We start from the raw sequence: 21,406 nt of genomic DNA on the forward strand, positions 1-21,406 counted from the left end.
TTACTTGTCGACATGATTACCATTTGAGAATATTGGATTGTAAATATAGCTTCTGTCAAATAATAATAATTTTTCTTAACACACTAAAATCAGGTATTGTCATGAGCCACTACAGTATTTTTAAGGTTTATTGTTATAAAAGTGAATAAAAGCTGGGCAAAATGACAAACGCTTACATGAGAGAAATATGAGGGAATGAAGACTGTTTCCTATAACATGGAATAGCCAATCAAGGCTTTAAGGCACATTTAAACTTGCACTCCAATGCACTGCACAGCTAAATGAGGTCATCCATCACTTGATGCTTTTGCTAATAGCCATATATTTGATTAAATAACTAGCTGTGCAAGTTTAAAATGAATAAGTTGTATACATTGAGAGCGCTACTCTTATCACAGAATACATTTTGCTTCAAATAGACCCACTTAAATCTGAACAAACAATGCAAAAAAGTAACATAGCAACATAGTATAAGTAACAACTCAAACATAGCATTGTGTGAAAAACAACTGAGTGAAGCCCATAGGGTCACACTGTTTTGTTCGTCAGATCAGGACAGAGAAAAGGTGAGGGAAGTTGGCTCCTGGATGCAGTTATTATGCCATCTGTTTAAATGGAACGTGCCTGCTGGCTTTTCTCAGAAATGCTTTCCTTATCTCCTCTCCAGTGATAAGGGTACTGATGCCCTGAGGAGGACAGTGTGTTGAAGAACAGGACCTGATAAAAGGTTAAGCCCCACCAACCCCTATCTTAATCACAGTCATTAGCTCCACAGGCCCCTCTACTCTGACCCCATCACCTCTGGCCTTCACAGATTAATCTCTTAAACACACACACATACTAACACTGATGTATGTGTGCACTCAAAGATGTAGGGACATTGTGTATATGCATATTCATTATTCATATGTCATGTACTTTCACTGCACCACTGAAGTCATTATAGGGCATGTGTGTTTTGCTCATCTGAGGGCGATTAGTAAACAGCATCGCAGCTTCATCCAGTTTACATGATCCCTAGAACCTAATGAACCCCATACCATTGCCTCCATGTGAATTTTTGAAACGGCTGCAAAGTGTCCAATGTGTGATGCAAACTCTGTAGTTGAGGTTAGAGTGTACCTACACACTAACATCCAATCTTAGACCAATTCTTCTTTTTAATCCTTAAAAACACATTTAAACAATATTAAAAACACAAGATGCTGCTACAAGCATTTTTTGAAGTGAGTACCATTCACTTGCTTCAGCCCAAAAGGAGACTATTAATCACTTTATGCAGGCCTATATACAGTTCAAATAGATTGAGGACCCTTCTCCCCCCCTCCACCAGAGACTCTTAGCCTCTCCATAAGACATTGGAGATCTCTGTGTGTGAGGTGCATGTAAAGGCAAGGGCCACGTCATACCTCTGTGTGAACCAGAATAGACCTATGTGAGTCTAGGGACTTGTTTAATGAATCATTCTGTAGTCTGGACACACATCCCAGGCCCCAGGAGAGGACCTCTATGAGCTTTCTCTACTCATCTCTTACCTCTATGCCCTCATACAGGGAACTTCTCATATGTGACATACAAACTGCTCAGTATAGTGCAAAGGGAAGAGAGCCCTTCATTATGGCGATCTTCAAAGGGGGACAAGGGCAAGAAGAAGGGTTTTTTCAGAAAGTCAAACAAGACGAGGGGTATTTTAACTACCTCTTTTGGACATTTGGGAGAATCTGGGACACAAAAAACCAGGGAGTGTGCTCAAAGTTTAATCTTCCCTTTATTCTGTTCTATTCAGATATACAGTACAGTCTACTAAATATGTTTTAGAGCAAGACACAGAGGTACAGTGTGTTTTGTCTGTGCATTTGTCTTTGAGTGAATGTACTGTTCTGCCTGTTTTCAGTGTCTTTAGAGCAGAGAAAAAGTGTCTTTTAATTAAAAGGTCTGCTTGATTTACTGTTGTGCTTATTGAAACACAGAGAGGAGGAATGAAAGAAAAAGGCCTAGAATAACACACTCCCAGCCAACAAGAATATCTCTCTCAGGCTTAATGAACCTGATCTCACCTGCACTCTTCATCAGCGGGGTTGGTAAATTCTGGAAAAACAAATCATTACACCAGCTCAAGTCATGTCTGTCTGCAGGTGTAAATGCATTCCTGGGTCCATCTGTCTCTTGTCTTGCTGAATGTCATGTCTAAGAGAGAGATCAAAAAGTGTTGATGCACACCCAAGACTATGCAAGAATACAGATTTGGGCTCACACATGAGAAGACAAAAACACAGATAAACACAGACTTCCTCCAGGTAAAGGTTTGAATATTTCATCAGGTCTCATTAAGGAGTGAATAGAAGAGGTTGAAGTATAATGACACCAGCAAAGACTGAGTAATACATTCAGAATCACAAGCTTAAGGGCATTAGCAACATAAACAAACAACAACAAACACTCCCCATTTGCAGCTTGGAAGACGATGCATCTCTTTATCCTGACAAACTCTCAAAGGTCTTTATTTTTCTCATAAGTTGCATGTATCCTTCTAAATTACCTATCAAAAGGTATGTAGCAGTGGTTTACAAATTTCTATTCAAATAATTTCAATTTAACCTATTTCTGACCAAGCAAAAAAGCCACCACATAAAAATGTACATCTCACAAAATACAAATGAAAGTTGACATAAACAAATATGGTTACTGCATAGAATAAAGACTCAAAGTTGCTATATCGTATAGCTTCAGGCACTAAATGTATCAGATATGCAGGCTTAAATGATATTTCTTATTATGGAATTTTTTATGTCTTTATGCTGACAAACTATAAAATCTTAGCATATGCATTGTTGTGAGCTTTAAAAATTGTAATGAAAGATGATGAAGCACATGAAAATTATGCACATGCTAATTTAATGTCAATGTCCAATTACTATCGCCATCTTCCTCTGTGCTTTGTAACATGCGGCATGATGACACATTCGGCTCCTATCGGTCTTTACAAGCAATTACCAGCCCTGGCCATAAAACCAGCACAGGATATGCTCCTTCCATTAGAAGTACTGACACCTCCTTTCCCATTAAATTAGCTGATTTACATACATAGGTACTATTTTTTTAATTCTACAAATATTTGTTGTATTTCCATCGCAGTGGAAAAGATGAGAATGTGAGACAGAAGAACAGAGGGTGGGAGAGCGAATGCTCATAAGAATTAATGTGTTATACAAAGGTCATCATAACTGTAGCATTAAAACAAAGGGTGCTGCAGATAAAACCATAACCAGCGCAGTATATGTGTCTGAATGACTGCTATAATGTACCTGGATCTGTCCTTGCTTGTGTATCTGTGTAACCAAGAACGTGTGAAACTGTGTGGAAATGGGTTTTCATGCATACTGAATGTGTCATGATCTTGCGTGTCTGCAGAATGGCAGGTATAAACTGCAAGGGGAGTATATATAAAGATTTAATTGAATTTTTTCTGATATTGTGTAGGTTTACAACACTCCTGAATTTCTGCCAGTGTGATATAATCATCTTGCATGAAATGAGCTCTACCTGAGCTGAATGGCAGCACGAGGTCTGGAGGCTGCAGGGGAATGCCTCCATTAGGCACGAAGCAAGAAAACAAGGGGGGCAGGAGCAGGAAGGGCCAAGAAGGAAGGGGGTAGCAAGCCATGGAGGAAAAGATGGATAATAGACAGAAATAGAAACATGAGTTGGTTGCAGTGTGTCTATAAAGCCAGATATTATAAATAATTCCTGAGTTTAAATGTATAGCAAAAATGGCTACACTGCACTGAAGTGACAATAATATGGTGTAGGTTTTTTCTTTTTATGCCATTTTCAATTCAATTTCTAATAATTTCTGGGTGAGGTCCTTAACTCATTAAGCCTAAAATATAGTGTCTATGACCTAAATGCATTCAGTCACCAAAATATTTTTAAAAGAAGCACTTCTTTTAAAGAAGCAAAAGAATTAAAAAGATGCAGCAAAGAGTTGCATCCATACACATTTGATTATAGCCCTAAAGCTCATATATAAGCACTTGTAGCTGTTACTGGGCGCTCAAAACAGCGAACAGGTGGAGAGAGCATTACAACCAGAGAGACGTAACCACCACAATGATCATAATACACTCACATGAGTCATGTGGTGCCACTTGCAAACATGCATATGTCGTCAGCTTATCTAAAACACTGACTCAGACAAATGGACGTGTACACTGTTGGCTTATATTCATGCTCTCATTATACAAACCATAATGCATCAAAAAGCACTGAGGACAGCAAACACAACTGACCAACCAAAATGATTTGCTTCAATCACTGCCACAACACATGCCCTCAGCATGGATAATAACACGTGTCCTTTTGTTGCTATGACTACTGACTTTTCATATCAAAGCACTTACACTTTCAGTTCATAAAAACACATATATGCACAAGTCACTACATCAGCTACATCAGTACATTTTCCTATATACAAGTTTATAAAATATTGTGCAAAATGTCTGTACTAACACATACAGTAAAGAGAGTGGAGGAACAAGCTTACTAAATATCCTAAAGGAATGTGGGAGAGTGTGTGTGTGTCCTCAGGCTTCGTACTTAGAGCAATTCTTTCTGCTGTGGCTGCATTTCCTCCAGTGATGACGTCTGCTCCTCTGCTGCAATCATATGGAGAGCTGGGATTCCTGTAGAAACTAAAATCATCTTGTGTGTGTTTGTGTACCGTGTTTTTGCTACACTGTGGGGGCTGAAAGCTGTTTACACAGTGACATGTGGAGACAAACTCCAGGTCCCTATCGTGTAAATAACTGAATTTTAAAGAGATGATTTGGTTTAAAGTTAGGGTGAGGTTAAGGTAAGGTCTGTATATCAATGTATGTCAATGTAATGTCCCCACAAGGAATGGAAACAAGTCTTTTTGTGTGTGTATGCGCTTCAGTTTGTGCATTGTGTGTGCTGAATCTGAATGATAATGGAGGCAATGACCCTGAGAGATTCTTTACTGCTATCACTCTTTTTCTCACTCAGAAACGGTCTCTTTTTGTGAGCCTGCCACCCCACCCCCTGTTCAACTATGTCCCATGAGTTACAGCTCTCAGACGCTGTTCTTTACCAGTAGAGCCCATGAAAGAGGAGAATGCAGTCCACAGCTCACTTAAAACAGGAGTAACATCTGCAGCCTGCTCTGAATTAAGCATCTTGTAGATCTGGATATCCCAGTACTTATTATGCATTACATGTCTTTAAGGGAGAAAAACTATTTTGGCTTAACCATTGCATAATCACTCTAAAGATAATTAAACAACTGCTAAATGCAATATTTCAGGGATCCAAGATCCAACGTGCTAAAGATAAGAACCTGCATTACTATTGACAGGATGAGAGCTCAACCTCAGCCTTCCACCACAGTTACACCATATTTGGTGACCCATCGAGCTCTGGGAGCTGTAGCAGCACAACAAACAGTCCACTGTGCATGGAAAACATCAGCAGTTTCTTCAACTGATATTCACTGAATGAGAAAATACAATCAATATTATTTTCACTGTGTTGTTTTTACTTCAGTTTCCACAGCAGCACAGCCTCCTCAGTGAGGAGTAAAAAAATAACTGGGTGAGATCAGGGTTAATGAAAGATAACAGTGATAAAATATACAGTGAAAGCCCTACAACTGTTCAGCACAGCAGGATGTCCAGGGCTCAGGTTTGATAGTGCATTAGTGTAGTTTCTATCAGTGTCAGTGTTAGAGCTGTCTGGTACCTCATTATAATCACAATTAAAAATCACCATTTGTGTTATTAGTGTGTTTAAAAATGCTTGAACCTCAAATATTAACAAAACATGTTTTACACAAAGCAGATTAAATATGTTTTGTCACTGCACAGATTAAAAAAAAAAAAACCCTAGCCCTATTCATTACTGCTTCTGACCTCACAGCAGTATATAATATTCGATGTCTAGCATTATGAAGGGAAAAGAAAATCATTTTGGTAATTAAATAAACATGTGTTTGTACCATACAAACCTTCTGACAACAGGACAAATAACTTATGGAAACCAGGAATAAAGTGGAAATAATGTGGTGATGCATAATACATTATGGATGATGCACATGATCTTTAAATGTTTATATAGATAGTGTGTATATTGCTACCCCCATTAAGAGAGGTTAAGCTGGTATACAGAGAGCTGAATGCTGGTTGGAAGATAATCAGCCAATGAGAACAGAGCAAAATCCAAATGGGAGAGTGTGCTGGCTGTATTAAAAGATTTATACTGAAATATTTTCAGAAACCATCACAGGATAAAACTACAACTCAGGTTAAATGCAGGGAAACATTCTCATACTGGACTTGCTGCCTCAAGTATGACATCTTCATGTCATCTGATTTCATCCAAATACATAGTCCTGACAAAAGATTTGACCTGGCAGCAGGCTTAAGCCACTGACCCAATCTCTGATAAGGGGGCAACAAACAACAAGCAAATAGAAGAAGCGGTTTGTTGGACCTTGGTTGGACTACTGATGCATTAACACCTGTGATCCAGGTGGTTTTAATGTAAACTGACAGCAACACTACCCAATGTCACCAGAAATACAAGAAGAACCGTCCCTTTTCCCCCCGTCTTGGCGAATCAAAGACATCTTGACGTTCTGAGCAGGCTAACAGTGATAATTCTCTACAGTTTGGCCAAGTGTTGGATGTCTGCGCCACAGAGACAAGCAGCCAGCGCAGGTTGTTAGTTTTGGAGCAGTCATGCTCATCTAACCTAATCTCATATAGTCCTGTCTGCTTCACTTCACATCCCAACCAAGCCACATCTCAGGTGTTTGAGGCATGGGCAGTGCTGTGCTTCATAGCCTAAAGAGCTGACAACAGAGCAAGTAGCAGTGAAAACTCTGAATGCATCACAATTACCTTGCCCCTGCCATCTGGGACACGCTGCACACAGTAAATGAGCACACATTTTCATTCATGTACTTTATCCTGGCGAACGGTCCAAGGGGAGTTGCCAGCAGGTCTACTGAAGCAAAGGCACTGTTTCATGTAATTTAAAAGTAATTCATTTAAAAGTCATTCATTCACTGTATTCACACTGGAAATGCAATAATAATTCCGTAGGTAAAACTTTGCAAGCCAACTGGTATATTCTTAATGGCACAGATATCCCAAGTGAAATGGCCAATTTAGTTCTCTAATTTGATAGGCTACTAAACTACAAAATGCTTTACTTTTCTTTTTTTGTTGTTTCAATTTATTTATTTTGCATATTATGTAGTATTATACAGCACATTACATATATTTACAACTGATTGGCGCTGTATTCATTTAGTATAAAACTACTTTAGTGTGCTTTTTCTAATGCACTTTATACCTCTGTGTTGGTGTGCTCTGTTTAAAAAAATGAAGATTAACTATAACATTAATGCATCTATTAAAAGGCAAAACAAAGATTTAGAAAATACAATACCAAGTAAAGTGTTTCATTATACCCACTAGAATATCGATCCATCCATCCATTATCTATACCCCCTTATTCCTAACCAGGGTCAGGGGGATCTGCTGGAGACTATCCCAGCTCTCTTTGGGTGAAAGGCAGGGGTCCACCCTGGACAGGTCACCAGTCCATCACAGGGCCACATAGAGACAAACAACCTCACACACTCACACTCACTCCTATGGGCAATTTAGAGTCACCAATCAACCTGACATACATGTTTTTGGACTGTGGGAGGAAACCAGAGTACCTGGAGAAAACCCTCACAAGCACAGGGAGAACATGCAGACTCCACACAGAAAGGCCGGGTTACAACTGGAACATTTTATAGGAAATCTTCACAAAAGACAATACTTTTTTGGACCTGTCAGCATCATATAAAATGTTGTAATTGTAAGAAAAGAATATTTTCACCATATCATAAACTGCAATTTATTTCACAAATTCAACCATGTGAATTAGTGTTCAGACAGCAGTTTATATTTTGGATCTGGTTCCAGCTTGATAAAATATTTGTTGAGATTTACGGTCAAACAAATCTCTTGTAGAATCCTTAATTAAAGTTTTCCGTTCTGCTAACCTCTGACATCAGGAGATGTATGACATATCCATAAGCATGATAACTCAGCAACACTGTTAGAAACAAACATGGCAGACTTTAGGCTCTAAAGTTCAGAAATCGACAAGACAACTGCGAAATGCAATATTTGCATAAGGCAACTAAGAATAAAGGAGTGGGTGGGTGAGAGGGACAAGTGTATTCTGTGACCTGTAGCACTGCAATAAGTTCACCTTCAGATAACACAGAGGGGATTTTGTATGCAAAACAACAGCATGTTTAATTGATATTCACTGAATGACAAAGAAGTGTTTTTGTTTTTTAACTTTATCTTCCACACCCAACCCAGGTTGGTCCATGATGTAGGTTTGACAGTCAATTACCATAATTTACTCAGCAGTATGCTTCTCTGGTAACTGGTCCTTAGCCTGTTAAACTCCACTAGAACACTAGAGCCCTTTCATTGCATGATCTCCCTGTCTCACTTCACTCGCAGACCTTTAGAAAACATGAGCATGTGATATAGCTGTAACAAGAAGGTTCTGCTGTCTGTTTTCAGTGATAAACATTAACTTATAGCTTCTCTTACACAGATAACATTTGTTTTGTTACTGTAAAAAAAGTAAAGAAAAAAAATTTATTTGATAGGGAACTCGAAAGGATTTGGACTTAATGAGCACATTCAGAAGTGAATTCATACTCACTAAAACACTATTAAGTCCCTAGTTCCAGCAGGTAGTAAACTGTACCAAAGTCAAGGTCACTGGCCCACCCATCTATTTATTAATGAATATGGTACAGCAGGAGAGACAGCAATGGGGAGATGAGCTACCCCCCGATCTGAATACAGCCTGTCAAGGCTAGCTGAGCTGACAACTGCTAAAGCCAAGGCTCCCCACATGTGCTAATCTCCTAGATTTAAATGGGAATACAGCACACGGCGCAGAGCGCAGAGCAGGGCAAGCCTGTCTGATCCATGACCGTATGTCACAGGTTGCACACACACTTGCAGTGTTCATGTGAAAACATACATACATTCACTCATTTCTTGCCACAATCACAAACAGCAATAAGGCTGATGAAAAGAAATGTCACATTAAGACAAATTTGCATCCATGGAAATGCAACAGAGAATTTTTCAAATTTTAATGACATTAACTTCAGATTGCAGCCAATTAAAGAGCTAGACAGTGAGTGAGTAACAGAGAGTAAGTAAGAGGAGAGAGAGAAAGAGCGTTCCCCCTCTTCCTTCATGAGGGCAGACTGGGAACCAGCAAGAAGCAGGGAAACCATGACAACCAGACAACCAACCTTGGCAACCAACTCAGCATTCTCACAGTCAGAGCCAGACAGGTGGCTCAGCAAGGGTTAATCTGAGGTGGGTGAGAGGGGAGGGAGAGAGAGAGAAACAGGCTGATTAAGCCTACTGCTGTGTGCACAGACATTTAATATACTGTGTGTCCTAAATGCCCCATGCTGACAAAGACCAAAATACATGGCAGTTGACTTATGGGTCTTTTCCACTAGCACTACTCGGCTCTAGTGACTGGCTGAATGCCTGACTGGCAGCATCAAAAGTGCACACAGACTTGGGTTGGTGCAGCGATGTCTCTGCAAAACACCACACATATTTTTACTGAAGCAACAGTGTGAAGCCATATATAAATGTAACAATTTGGAGCACTGTTGAATTGAGAAATGGCATGTTTCTGCTTGCATTCCCACTGCTGCGTTGGAAAACTAGAACCATGAAATTCAAAGTAACATGAGACAATAACACATTACATGAAACCCCCCGTGTATAGCAGCCACGCAGGTCTGGGGAGCTCAGCAATATAGAGAGAGAAATGGACAGAGGAAAGGAATGAAACTGTGGTTGTAAATATGAGTGCAGATGTGTGTATAGTGCATCTTCGTATAAATATGAGAAAATGGACCATAGTATCATATTTTTCTAACCTGATTCTCCACACTATATAACATGGCAGGGGATGCACTGAGTTGGGAGGAAAGCCAAATAGGATGTGATGGGGCCTGTCCAAAAACCCACACATACACATAAACACACACGTTCATGATAGCACACGAAGACTACTCCAGCAATCCTTCACTTATTTACTGACCTCCCATTTAAAGATTGAGCCCCTTTCTCCTCTGGAGGTCACCAATAGAGAGATGAAAATCAGGGAGGAGGGGAGGATAATGAAGAGAATGATCAATACTTTGCCTTAATTAATAACCTCCGCTGCAGTCACAACGCTCAAGACCGCTTCATGCTCTCTCAGTTCAAGTTTTTTTTAATCTGTTTCGTCTGCTCCTCCTCCTTCTCTTTGCCTTCATCGTCCTACCACCCCAAGCCCCAGTTCTCCACCGCTTTCCTCATCATTAATCTCTGAAAATCGTTGGCTACATACATTCCTCCCAATCGATGCAATTCCACCAAGGTCTTGTCTGATTTACCACATGGCTGGATCCCTGTATGAATCTTGACTGGCCAGGAGAAGAGGGACAGAGAAGGGAAGAGATGGAGCAACGCGGAGAGGGGAGAACAGAGGTCGACCGATATGGGTTTTCTCTGGCCGATGCCGATATCTAGAAATCAGGGCAGCCGATGGCCGATATATGATGCCGATTCCTCTGGCCGATTTTAATTTTCCCCCTTCATCTCTTTCCTGTATGTGTCGGACGCACAGACACATTTATTGAGGAAAGTTATCCTGCGTGTTTTAGCAAGAATATTCGTCTGAATTGCACGTGTTTCTACTTTCAGATTTGTTGCACACATGCAATTATGCGATCTAATTATGCATTGGAAATGAATGGTTTTCCCCTGCCATCATTAGCTGAAGCCGCGTGTGTAAAATGTAAACAGGGCACGGCTACAATGTGTGTGTTGCTCCATCTCTCACGCAGAGGGAGAGAAACTCTCCAGTACAGAAACAGAATGAATAACATATGAGTTTATCCATACAACGCATGCTACTATACTAATTTAGCCGCCTGGCATGTTAGCATGTTTTGGTACCCATGCCTACAGCCCAAACTACAGCTCGCTAACAATACAGACCCAAAACGTTACTCGCAATTGCTCTCCAAAAGTAGCTTCATATTTAACCAATGAAATGAATAAGGCTAAATTAAAAATGAAAGATAAGTACTTTCTTACCATTTTAGGACGCTTTTCAGCAGACGGGAACATCAGCCCACTGAACACCGGTGGTGACAACCTGCTTGTCGCAACACGTTTTCACGTGTTCCACAACAACACTTAGCTAGTCACAGATGTGCCTGCCTATAAATCGGCCTAATGTGCAGCTAAAAGGGCCGTTGCCGATGAATTAAAATGTGTAAAAAAACCAGCCGATTAATCGGCTCGGCTGATCAAACAGTCGACCTCTAGAGGAGAAGCGCTCTAAATGACAGGGCCCATCATCATTATATAACCTCAGCCACAGAGTGAAAAGGCTATAAAGCTCAGTCTGACTAAATCTGATGTATTTGAGGCATAGTTTCTTGTTTCTGTGAGTGCCCATAGCTAGGCAAAGAAATGACTAATATATATATATATATATATATATATATGTGTGTGTATGTGTATGTGTGTGTGTGTGTTCAGCACAATCACTGAGTCAGGCCTTGTCTGACCTGAATCAGTCCACTGAAACAGGGGTCTATCATTGCAGCCTTTCATTTATATCCTCACCAATTTTAAGTCAAAGCTGCCAAATTCTATTGGGCAGTCTTGAGACCACAGGGAAGATAGACACACAGGGTTGAGCTCCACACATCTTAATAGCAACACACACATATATGTATACACAAAGACACATTTAGTTTCTGTGGCTTTGCCAAATGGGTTTTCATTGACAGCATTGACTGGGCATTCCCTCCTCACTTCTCATCATCAGGAATATCATGTGCTGTGAAACTGTATGGATCTCTTCCTCCAGACAGGAAATCTTTGGGAGTAGCCATTGATCTGAATCAACCATCCCCATCTCACCAACCATCAATCAATGTCGAATTAACGGTTTTACATTACCATGCAATGTACCAGACTCCCAGAATGATCTACTTAATGTGCATGTCTCTGCATGTTTAAATAAGCAAAAAGACAAGGGTGAGCTTTTTGTACACTGTCTCATGTACAAAGACAAACACAACTTCATGTTGTAACAGTGAAACCCATACTAAATGCTACATATTGACCAAGTAAGCAATACTGGGGAAACACTGTCAACACAGCGACACTAACTGGGCTAGCTAATCAAAAATATACAACAGAAATCAAACAAAGCACATGCAAGCACCCAAACTCAACACACAAAAAAACATTAGTTAACAAGGAAGGTAATGTTATTTAGCATAGTATCTCAGATTACGCATCAATCTAAAAACTTTTTTTTTTTTAAATCTTCCTGTCGTCAGAGAGAGCAATACTCACAATTATCCTGATGCTATCGCTATCACAACAACAGGATCTGCTCTTGAGACATTTTGCTTTGGCTGTTTCTCAGCCACCTTTGGGACAACGTGCAACACCACAATGTGCAACATGAGTTATCACTCCTGCAGTCCTCCCACCTGCTGATTGGCTGGATCAGTGTTGGCATGTGCCACTTTGTTTACCACTTACAGAGTCAGGCCTTTGTATGAATAACTGATTTTTATTTTTAGTCCACATGAATGCTAGCAAAGCATTAGGACATAGTTGCTGAATTTGACAGAAAGTGTATTACCAGATCAGGTTGACTTACTTACTGTGAAGCCAGAACAGAACATGAAACACAGAGAAAGAACTAAACTGAGAGGCAAAGACACAACATCACAGACAGCATTTTGTCAGATGAACAGTCAATATGAAAGCCCCTACAGCGCTGATGTTTTTACTCTCTAAACGTCAATCAAAGAATCAAGGAGTCTACACATCAATCTCCAACTCGGAGCCTGTCAATACCCAACTCTTGCCAAAAAAAAAAAAAGGGGGGGGGGGGGGGGTATACTGGATTAACAGGCAATGTTTACGAAACAACAGGCCTCTATTCCACTAATCAACAGCCTTCAGGAACAAAGTGATGGAAAAGCACAGCAGTGTTTTCCGACGCATTAGTGGAACAGAGCAATGATTCAGCCTGTCTTAAGTCAGTGCACTGGCAAAAATACAAATCCACAATCTTCAGCTTTGTCAAACAAAGCTTTAAGATTCTGAAATACAAGAAGGCTGTTACAGACGATCAGAGGACATTGAAAATTTTAACATTACCTCAGTTGTCAAGTTACTGTCGCTTCATGATATTAGTTAGTCTCTTGAAGCTAGTAAAAAACAATACCCAACCTAAAAGCCAACTCATGGGGCTAATTCAGTGACTGACAGAAAAGGGCGGTGGCTGTCACAATGTGACAGTACAAGTGTTTTGAGAAAACAAATGCTAAGATTTAGGTGTTGACACATTCAAACCCATATGGAGCACAGTGCCTATACAAACTATCTTGTAAACACAATGCCCTGGCCAGGTTCCACCACTCAACCACAATGACTGTCTGTGGCTTGGAAAATGGCCTCCATGCTTCTGTGGCTTCAACCCCAGTCAGTAGTCAGCCATGCAGACACTCCATATCTGCTGACCCCAGGGACTGCACACATGGTCTCCAGAAACCGGAGAGAAACCAATAAAAGTTGACAATTTAAACAAGGATGTGGGACAGAGAAGCCTGGTGTGCATGTTACAAATACTTTCTAAAGCTCCTACTGTTCATACTTTGCATGTGTCATTGTTGTAGCAAAACTGTGTATATCTTGTCCTACGCAAATGAATCTGAACAATAATATGGAGATGCTAAGTTGCTATGCTAGAGTGAGCCAGCCCATGCTACCTTTTTGCCACGTGAGTGAGAGCCAAGGGGACTTTGGCCGTGAAGGGGATTAGATCAGAAGCCAAACCAGAGCTACTGCATGGTCCATGTGCATTTGTGTGTGTGTCAGGACTAGGCCTAATCACTTAATGAACGCAGAACAGCACCACTCCTCTGAGCAGGACAGCCAGATCAGCCAGAGGCCTTCCGCTTTCTCCCCACTGCTAATATCAGTCAATGGCAGTATGGGAATGCTCAGGGGGGACTTAGCCCACTGGATGGGCCCAGCTGCCACTCATGTTCAAGCCCAGCCCATTGGATGCTCAGAGCTGCCAGCTCAACCCTTTCCATGGGGCCTGGGAAAGAGATCTGACAGATTAACGAATGGTTAATGGGCGAATGGGATATTATGCACTGTCATTAATCTGAATAGGTTTGGCATGAGCTAGCTGCACAGACGCCAGTAACCAAATGATTTCCAACACAGAACACACACATACACATAATGCAATGCAATGTTGTGGCAGTATATTTCAAGCACCAAATTTTATTACAAACCCAGGCCAAAAGTATTCAAAATTAACGGGTTATTCTATTAGAAATTTTTGCCTACATGACACAATTAAAAATCCAAATCCAAAGTCAAAATACCCAGTTATACTGCAAAAGGACCAAAGCAGCTTGACACAAGTTTAAATCCACACAATCTGCAGCATACATACATACAGTTCCATGTGTCTGACATGAAGAAAATGTATCCAAATCTGCCTTAAAGTTCCCGTGAATACATCATGATCTCAGTCACACCATGTTATTAAACATCTGTGCCCAGCAGACCACGTGCCAGCTCAACCACCATAAACAGCCATTAGACAGTCCTGAGAGTATGGCTGAGTGAGAGATCCTCCTTTAAGCACAAATGATTAAAGAAGCACTGCAGGGGAAAGGCAGAGGAACCTCTGTGCTTTTAATACTACATTTGCTATTAATCTGTTATGAAAAGCCAGCTGCAACATAGCTGGCAACATTAATTCCCATTGTTAGATCATACCCCAGTCATCACACTGTAGATGTGCTAACCTGAACTAAACAGCCTACAGATGCAACATGATTTTGAGTAAAATCTGGATAGATTTCACACACTGACCCTGCGGGAGGGCAAAGAGACAAACTCTGTCAATGAAGAACGGGGAGTGGTCAGGTGAACCAGGTGGCCAGGTGAATATTTCAAGACAGCCTACTGACTGAGAGATCACACAAACATTTACAAGCACACAGTGCAGCTCAGCATGACCAGCTGGACCGGGCAGGGAAGGTAATACTTACTGTAGTCGTTTTAGACAACAGATGGGAGGAAAATCTTTCCTCAGAGAGGAGTTGAGAGAAAAAGAAAAGTCTAACTCTCCCTCTCTCTCTCTTTAAGGGTGAGGAGCTTTACAGAGCATGCTGCATCACTCCTGCCATCTCTGCCTACACAGGGCTGTCTGCCCATGTTTCACAGGGCTCCACTGGCTGCATGCGCTTCTCTTGACTGCTGCAGAAAATACAGTCTCCAATGTTGACAACAGCACTGAACTGTTCTATAGTGCTCACACTGTATGCAAACAAAACCATACCATAATGCTTGCATAACTCAGGAGCTTCAGATCTTATGCAATGAATTCCTCTTTTACCATTAACTGTATAAGTGCTTTAACAACTTTAACAAACTGCAGCGTCATTGCTGTCTATACTGAGAGAACGCATGTGCCCCTTCTTCAGGAAGCCCAGTTACATCTCCTGAGGTACAGGAATGTAGATCAGCGCAGCTTTTATTTCCCAGCTTCGTGAGCAGCTCATGGTGTGATCTGTCCAGGTGGGAAATTTTACTCCACATCGGAGGAAACCGATGGATTTGCAGCCAGAGCCTACAGGAGAAACGCCTGTCGCCCTCTCTGCGTGCCTGCGGACTAAGAATAGATCAGTGTATCAGGCAAATCGGGATTAACGGGCGTTGTGCTCCAATCACAGGGCACACACACACACACACACACACACACACACACAGAGGGGAGGGGCAGCCAGTATACAAAAAAGTTCATTTTCATAGCCCGGCACACAGCCATCATATTGTCGGTGTTTCCACGCTGCTCTGCTCCTGGTTCCACACACACACACAAACACACACAAACACACACCCAGTCCAACGCCAACGCACAGCCAACAAACCAACGTACAGCAACATCACCTGAAATCCCCCTTCGTCCCACACTGTGTGATCAGCGTCTGTGTCAGCTCACCGGCGAAATAACAACCCTTGAATTTCCTCCCACGGCTGGACAGGTGTTTGTAAGTAAGCGGTTAGTTGTTTATCACCTGCAGACACCAAGCCGGCCAAATTTCAACTGGCCGCGGAGCGCCCCGAAAATAAATAGTGCAATTAAAAGAGGATGCGGTGAGCAAGCTGTCCCAACTAACCTGTCTGTCCCTTCCCGAGTGTCTTCTCCAAACGGTAAGGTCCCACATAATTGGCATGTTGGGCACCGCTGTTGTCTTTACCAGATGACGACATGTCGAATCTGTGTTAAAATTAGACACTTAATAATAAAGCGGAGACAATTCAAACACTCCTCGCTGAAGGTCCAAGGCTTGTCTTTTCTTTCTTTAACTCCACAGCCTCTCCTCTTCCTCTGTGGCTTTCTGCCTCTTTCTCCCGACCTCACTCGCTGTTTGAGGAGGTGAGGTTCTCTCTTTCCTCTCTTCTTTCCTCCTATCGCTGCAGACGAGCCGCAAGTGCCTTGAATATCATTGTCGGTGGAAGCTGCGCTGCCGCTGTGCGTCTGTGGAAGGTGCTGCGGAGCGCCCGAGGATAATTGACAGCGCGTACAACCAATCAGAGAGCCGAATTACCCTTCATGTTGCCGCCCCGTTTCTTGTTGCTGGAACAGCTCAGCCTGTTTTCCCGAGAGGTTGTGAGCATGAGAATTTGAGCCCACACAATGTCAGTTTCGTTTTATAAACATTTAGAGCAAAGATTAGTACGCTATTAGGGGAAAGCTGGACGTTTGGGTCTCCATAGGGACAAATAAATAAATAAAAAAAAGTTAAAAAATACAAATATTTTTGGTTCTGTGTTTGTCAGCAGTTCAAAGTAAAAAACTTAAGATGGTGGTTTATATTGTTAAAGACGTTTATAAGACATCTAAAAAATACTTGACTTTGAATCATAGCTTTGGCTGTTCACTTACCTTCTTCATAACATTAACAGTTTTATTTACTCATTCACCCTAGACAATCCATAATCTGTGAGGTAGCTATTGCAAATATTGTTCAGAGTGAAAGTGAAATAATTGTGAAAAACTTATTTTTGAGTAAATTGGCACTTAAACAATGCTATTGTATCTAAACCAGTCTTTTTTTATGTTGTATTACTTTTGGTCTAGTGTGTCTGGTTTTGCCATTTCCTCCGGTAATCAGTACTCCCATGTCACAATAATGCTTAAGTTTAGTTAGTTTGTGGCCATTTAAACGCAAATTCCTTTAGCAATATACACCATGTGAGCACAATAGGAAATACAATTTAAAAAGCTCTTAAACTTTTATTTCAGCATGGGTTCTCGTAGAATTAAGCAGCACAAATTCCATACCAAATTTGTTCTTGATCAAATGAACAAAGCTAATTGACATTCAGTGAACCCAGAGCTTCTGGGGCCTCATGGGGTCTGCTTAGGACTGATGCCCACTTTACCCAGCTGTTAATCCCGGACTGAGGACAGTAAAGACTGAACCACTGTTGAAGCTAAGCCATCATTCCTCTAAACATCATCTCTTACCAGAAGGTGTTACAGCATTTATTAATATGACAAACTTTATTCAGTGTGGTCCCATTATTGCAGCCAAGAACCACAGGGTAGGAATTTCTCATCTCGGCCTCCTTTTTTTTCTTTTTCTCTGTGTCCTTTCTCTCCTCTTCTTATACCCGTTTTTTTACCCATACAAGTATAAACACCACACAGTGTGTGTGTGTGTGTGTGTGTGTGTGTGTGTGTGTGTGTGTGTGTGTGCAGCGGGGGGGGCAGTGTGTTGGCACTCCAATTCATTTCACACCCCACTGGTCTGAGACCTGTGACTCTGGACGCTGTCTGTTCCTCACACCATGGGAGAGTACAGGTGTCAGGGGACACATGCTGCAGAAACACACATGATTTCCATGCACACTGAAAACACATTATGTGACCTCTAAATATTACAAGGCAAGACCACAAGGTTAAGGGGGACTGCTGAAATATTAAGCAGACAGAATTGCATGGCCATAGGCTAAGAAAGATTCACACACTTTTCTCTAACTATTCCTAATAGTACAAACTCCATTATTATTATAATTATTCTCTATGAATTTCAATAATTTATCAGCTAATGAATTAAATTGTTTTAGTGCATCATCTAATTTTCATTCATCTTTCTCCAAAGACAAAACACAATATTGTTTATTGCAATATTGTAACTGTGCAGTGTTGTGAACTAAGTTTAAAGCCGTGTTAAGTGAAAGATCTATTTAATGCATAAATCCTTAGGCAGAAGAGAAATATTTGCCTATAGCATCTTATTACTGTATACAAAGAGATTAAAAGAGGAAATGCATGGGAAAGGCTCACAAGAACATTTCCTGCCGCTGTACTTTTTATTTATCAAGTTTACAAACTGCACATGTCCCAGTTTAATGCCTGTGAGGTCTGTAGTATGTTGAGCATGTGTGCTGTTTCACCTGGTGCCCTGCATCAAACTGGGTGCTGAGTTTGTTCAGGGAGTGTGACCCAAAGTGTCACCCACGTGAATGCACTGTGCCAGCTGGACAGAGCATGTGATGTCAGCACCAGGTGCCAGGTGGACACCATCTCAATAATGCATCATGCCCGGCACTGGCACTGGCTCTGGCAGGCACACCACTTTGAAGTGTTCCAGAAACATCTGTAGCTTGAGTTTTTAATCACCTTGACTGTTCCTCCCTGCTTCCCATCAATCCTTCTCCTCTCCCTCTTGGCCTGCATCTCTCTCTCCCTCTTGCCTCTGCAGAGAAGTTAATAAGTTTTCTTAGTTTGTGTTTGAACTTGTGCATTAGTGTGTATATGTACAAAGCCAACAAACTGTGAAATTCAGTAAATAAACACAATTGTAAAGCACCTTTTCTTTTGCATGTTTGCAGAATATTTATCAATGCAAGAATTATCAAAGTGTTGTTTCAGACAAAAGAAATTTACCATTGCCCACATAGCAATTGGCTCCAACTGCAGCCCTCCACAGGATGGTGCATACTATTAGTTTCGCAAACAGCTGATCAAACTAAACAGTGCTACACTGACGGGCTCAAAAATGAAATGTGACATGCTGTGATCATTTTTCTTTAATTGAAACTACTGATAAGTTTATTTTTGCCAGTGATGAAAGATGAGGTGTGCCAGAGAAAACAGAGGGACAAAGAGACAGAGGGAGAGGTTTACCAAAAGTGGAACACATTTAATGTGTGGCAAGAGGCCAATAACCTCAGGATGGGATATTGCGCACATACTGCATAATATCTCTGTCATACTCCCATATAATGAATAGCTTCATAGCCGAGTCTGACTGATTCAGCAGGGGGCCATATACACATTACCTTACACTAAATGTTTGCACATAGACAACATCATACACTCTCACACACACATTCTCATCATTGTAGTGTTACAGTCTTTCCATCCATGGCCAACTGCTACACACACAAACACATGTGAAGTCATAGCAGGATTGCCAGGTAGCTGCATGCTGAAGACTATTGGCCAGCAATATGTTGATTAATTAGTGTGTCATACATGTACCACAGAGACTATTAGTGTTCATCTGCAAACATTTAGAAGACTGAAGAGGTGAGGAAATGAATAAAGGTGGATTTTAGGATGAAGAGTCTTGTAAACTTTTTGAGCCTGAGTGCAACCCAGAAACTGAAGAAAAAGGTGGGAAAAAATGCAAAGAAAGTCATCAGGGACCGAAGAGAAAACATGAAGGAATCTGATTGCACTTTGTTAAGGTGATAGTGATAGCTTCCCCTCCCACAGAGGACACAAAGGATTGCAGGGGAGTCAACAGGGGCACACCCAAGAGGCTGTCAGAGGCAGGTGAGTGACAGTTCAGCCGATATTATTACCTGTATTTCACATGCCAGTTTGTCTGCGTGTAAGTGTGTATTATTACATGTACTTGTCAGCTGAGCTATTCTTAAAAAAATTAAAGTTATATCATGAATGGAAAAGTATTGCATTCCCAACAAAGCTGTATCTTTGAGGGTAATACATGATGCATAGGATTTTGTTGTGTAGTCAGAGATAAAGTCTCAAAATAGGAGGACACTTACACAAGTCTCAGAGGACTTTGGAGCACAGGACACTTGAGGCCTTGCCACTTCTGTATGCAAATGCATAAGATCACACACACACGTTTTACTGTTCATGTAGCATGATCAGTAGTCCGCTTTTATTTATTTCACTAGAGCATGCTTATTGTACACACATGAATGAGGTAGTGATAGGAAAACTCACACCTCTCTCTCTCACACGCACACATGCACGTACGCACACACGCGTGAACACACACACACACAGGCATGCACACACACACTTGCACAGGGGCACAGCTGCAGCTCCGCTGCCCCCTGCTGGATATAAAGATACAAATTCTTTTATATTTCTGGTACCCCCTAACCTCCTCCACAGGGATCTCCGTAATGCTCTAATAACAACAACAGGCAATGGAAACACTGATTGTTCCGTTGCACTCATAACATTCAAATGTATCCATATTCTATCTGACCAGATTTCAGCAGGGCAACACAGACTGATTTTCACATGTCTCACACTGCTTCACACATCTCACCTCTCCTGACATCATGAAATCACAGTCATCTGACCCAGTTTGCTTCTGTTTCTTCTCTGTGATGCTGCAGCTTCCAACCCTGAATAGCTCTGTTAGCAGTGAAATATGCTTTATGAATTAAGGTGGATTTCTGTGTCCTATTTTGAGTCTTGGGACAGAAAATTAGATCCCTGCATGACACAGCAAATTACATCTTCAACAAGCCTGAAATTTACTTTTTTCTTTTCTACATTAACGTACTGAAGATAAAAAGAGGCGGACAGTGTGGCTACTAATCGATTTAAAAAAATACAGCAAGGACATGTTTGTTATTTACAATCACTGTAATCATGCACGTAGATACATGACCACCTACAGCATAAAACACATACACATACATAAACACAAACAAATAAAGCATTTCCTCTTTAATCATAGCTTTTTGCAATTGCAAAGAACATAATTGCAGTGTAAGAAACAAAGTGTTGGTAATCATGTAGAGGGTTTGGCTGTGGTGTTGGATAATTAAGCTGGCTGTGTGTGCCTCACTAATCACAGGGACAATTAATGGAAGCGTGGGGTGAAGGACTAAAACAACCACATTCTGCTATGATAAATTCACTGATCATTCAT

At 41.1% G+C, this 21,406-nt stretch overlaps 1 protein-coding gene across 1 annotated transcript in view; it reads right to left on the reverse strand.

Moving 5' to 3' along the window:
* The window catches only part of brsk2a (BR serine/threonine kinase 2a), a 155,039-nt gene extending 138,558 nt beyond the window's left edge, over positions 1 to 16,481 (reverse strand). Inside the window, exon 1 of the mRNA XM_026311416.1 lies at positions 16,367 to 16,481. Coding sequence (XP_026167201.1) covers positions 16,367 to 16,460 — 94 coding nt within the window. The 5' untranslated portion in view covers positions 16,461 to 16,481. The remainder of the gene's footprint in view (positions 1 to 16,366) is intronic.
* Between the last annotated feature and the right edge of the window lie 4,925 nt (positions 16,482 to 21,406).

The sequence above is a fragment of the Mastacembelus armatus genome, chromosome 6, assembly GCF_900324485.2.
Source record: "Mastacembelus armatus chromosome 6, fMasArm1.2, whole genome shotgun sequence".
Lineage (NCBI taxonomy): Eukaryota > Metazoa > Chordata > Actinopteri > Synbranchiformes > Mastacembelidae > Mastacembelus > Mastacembelus armatus.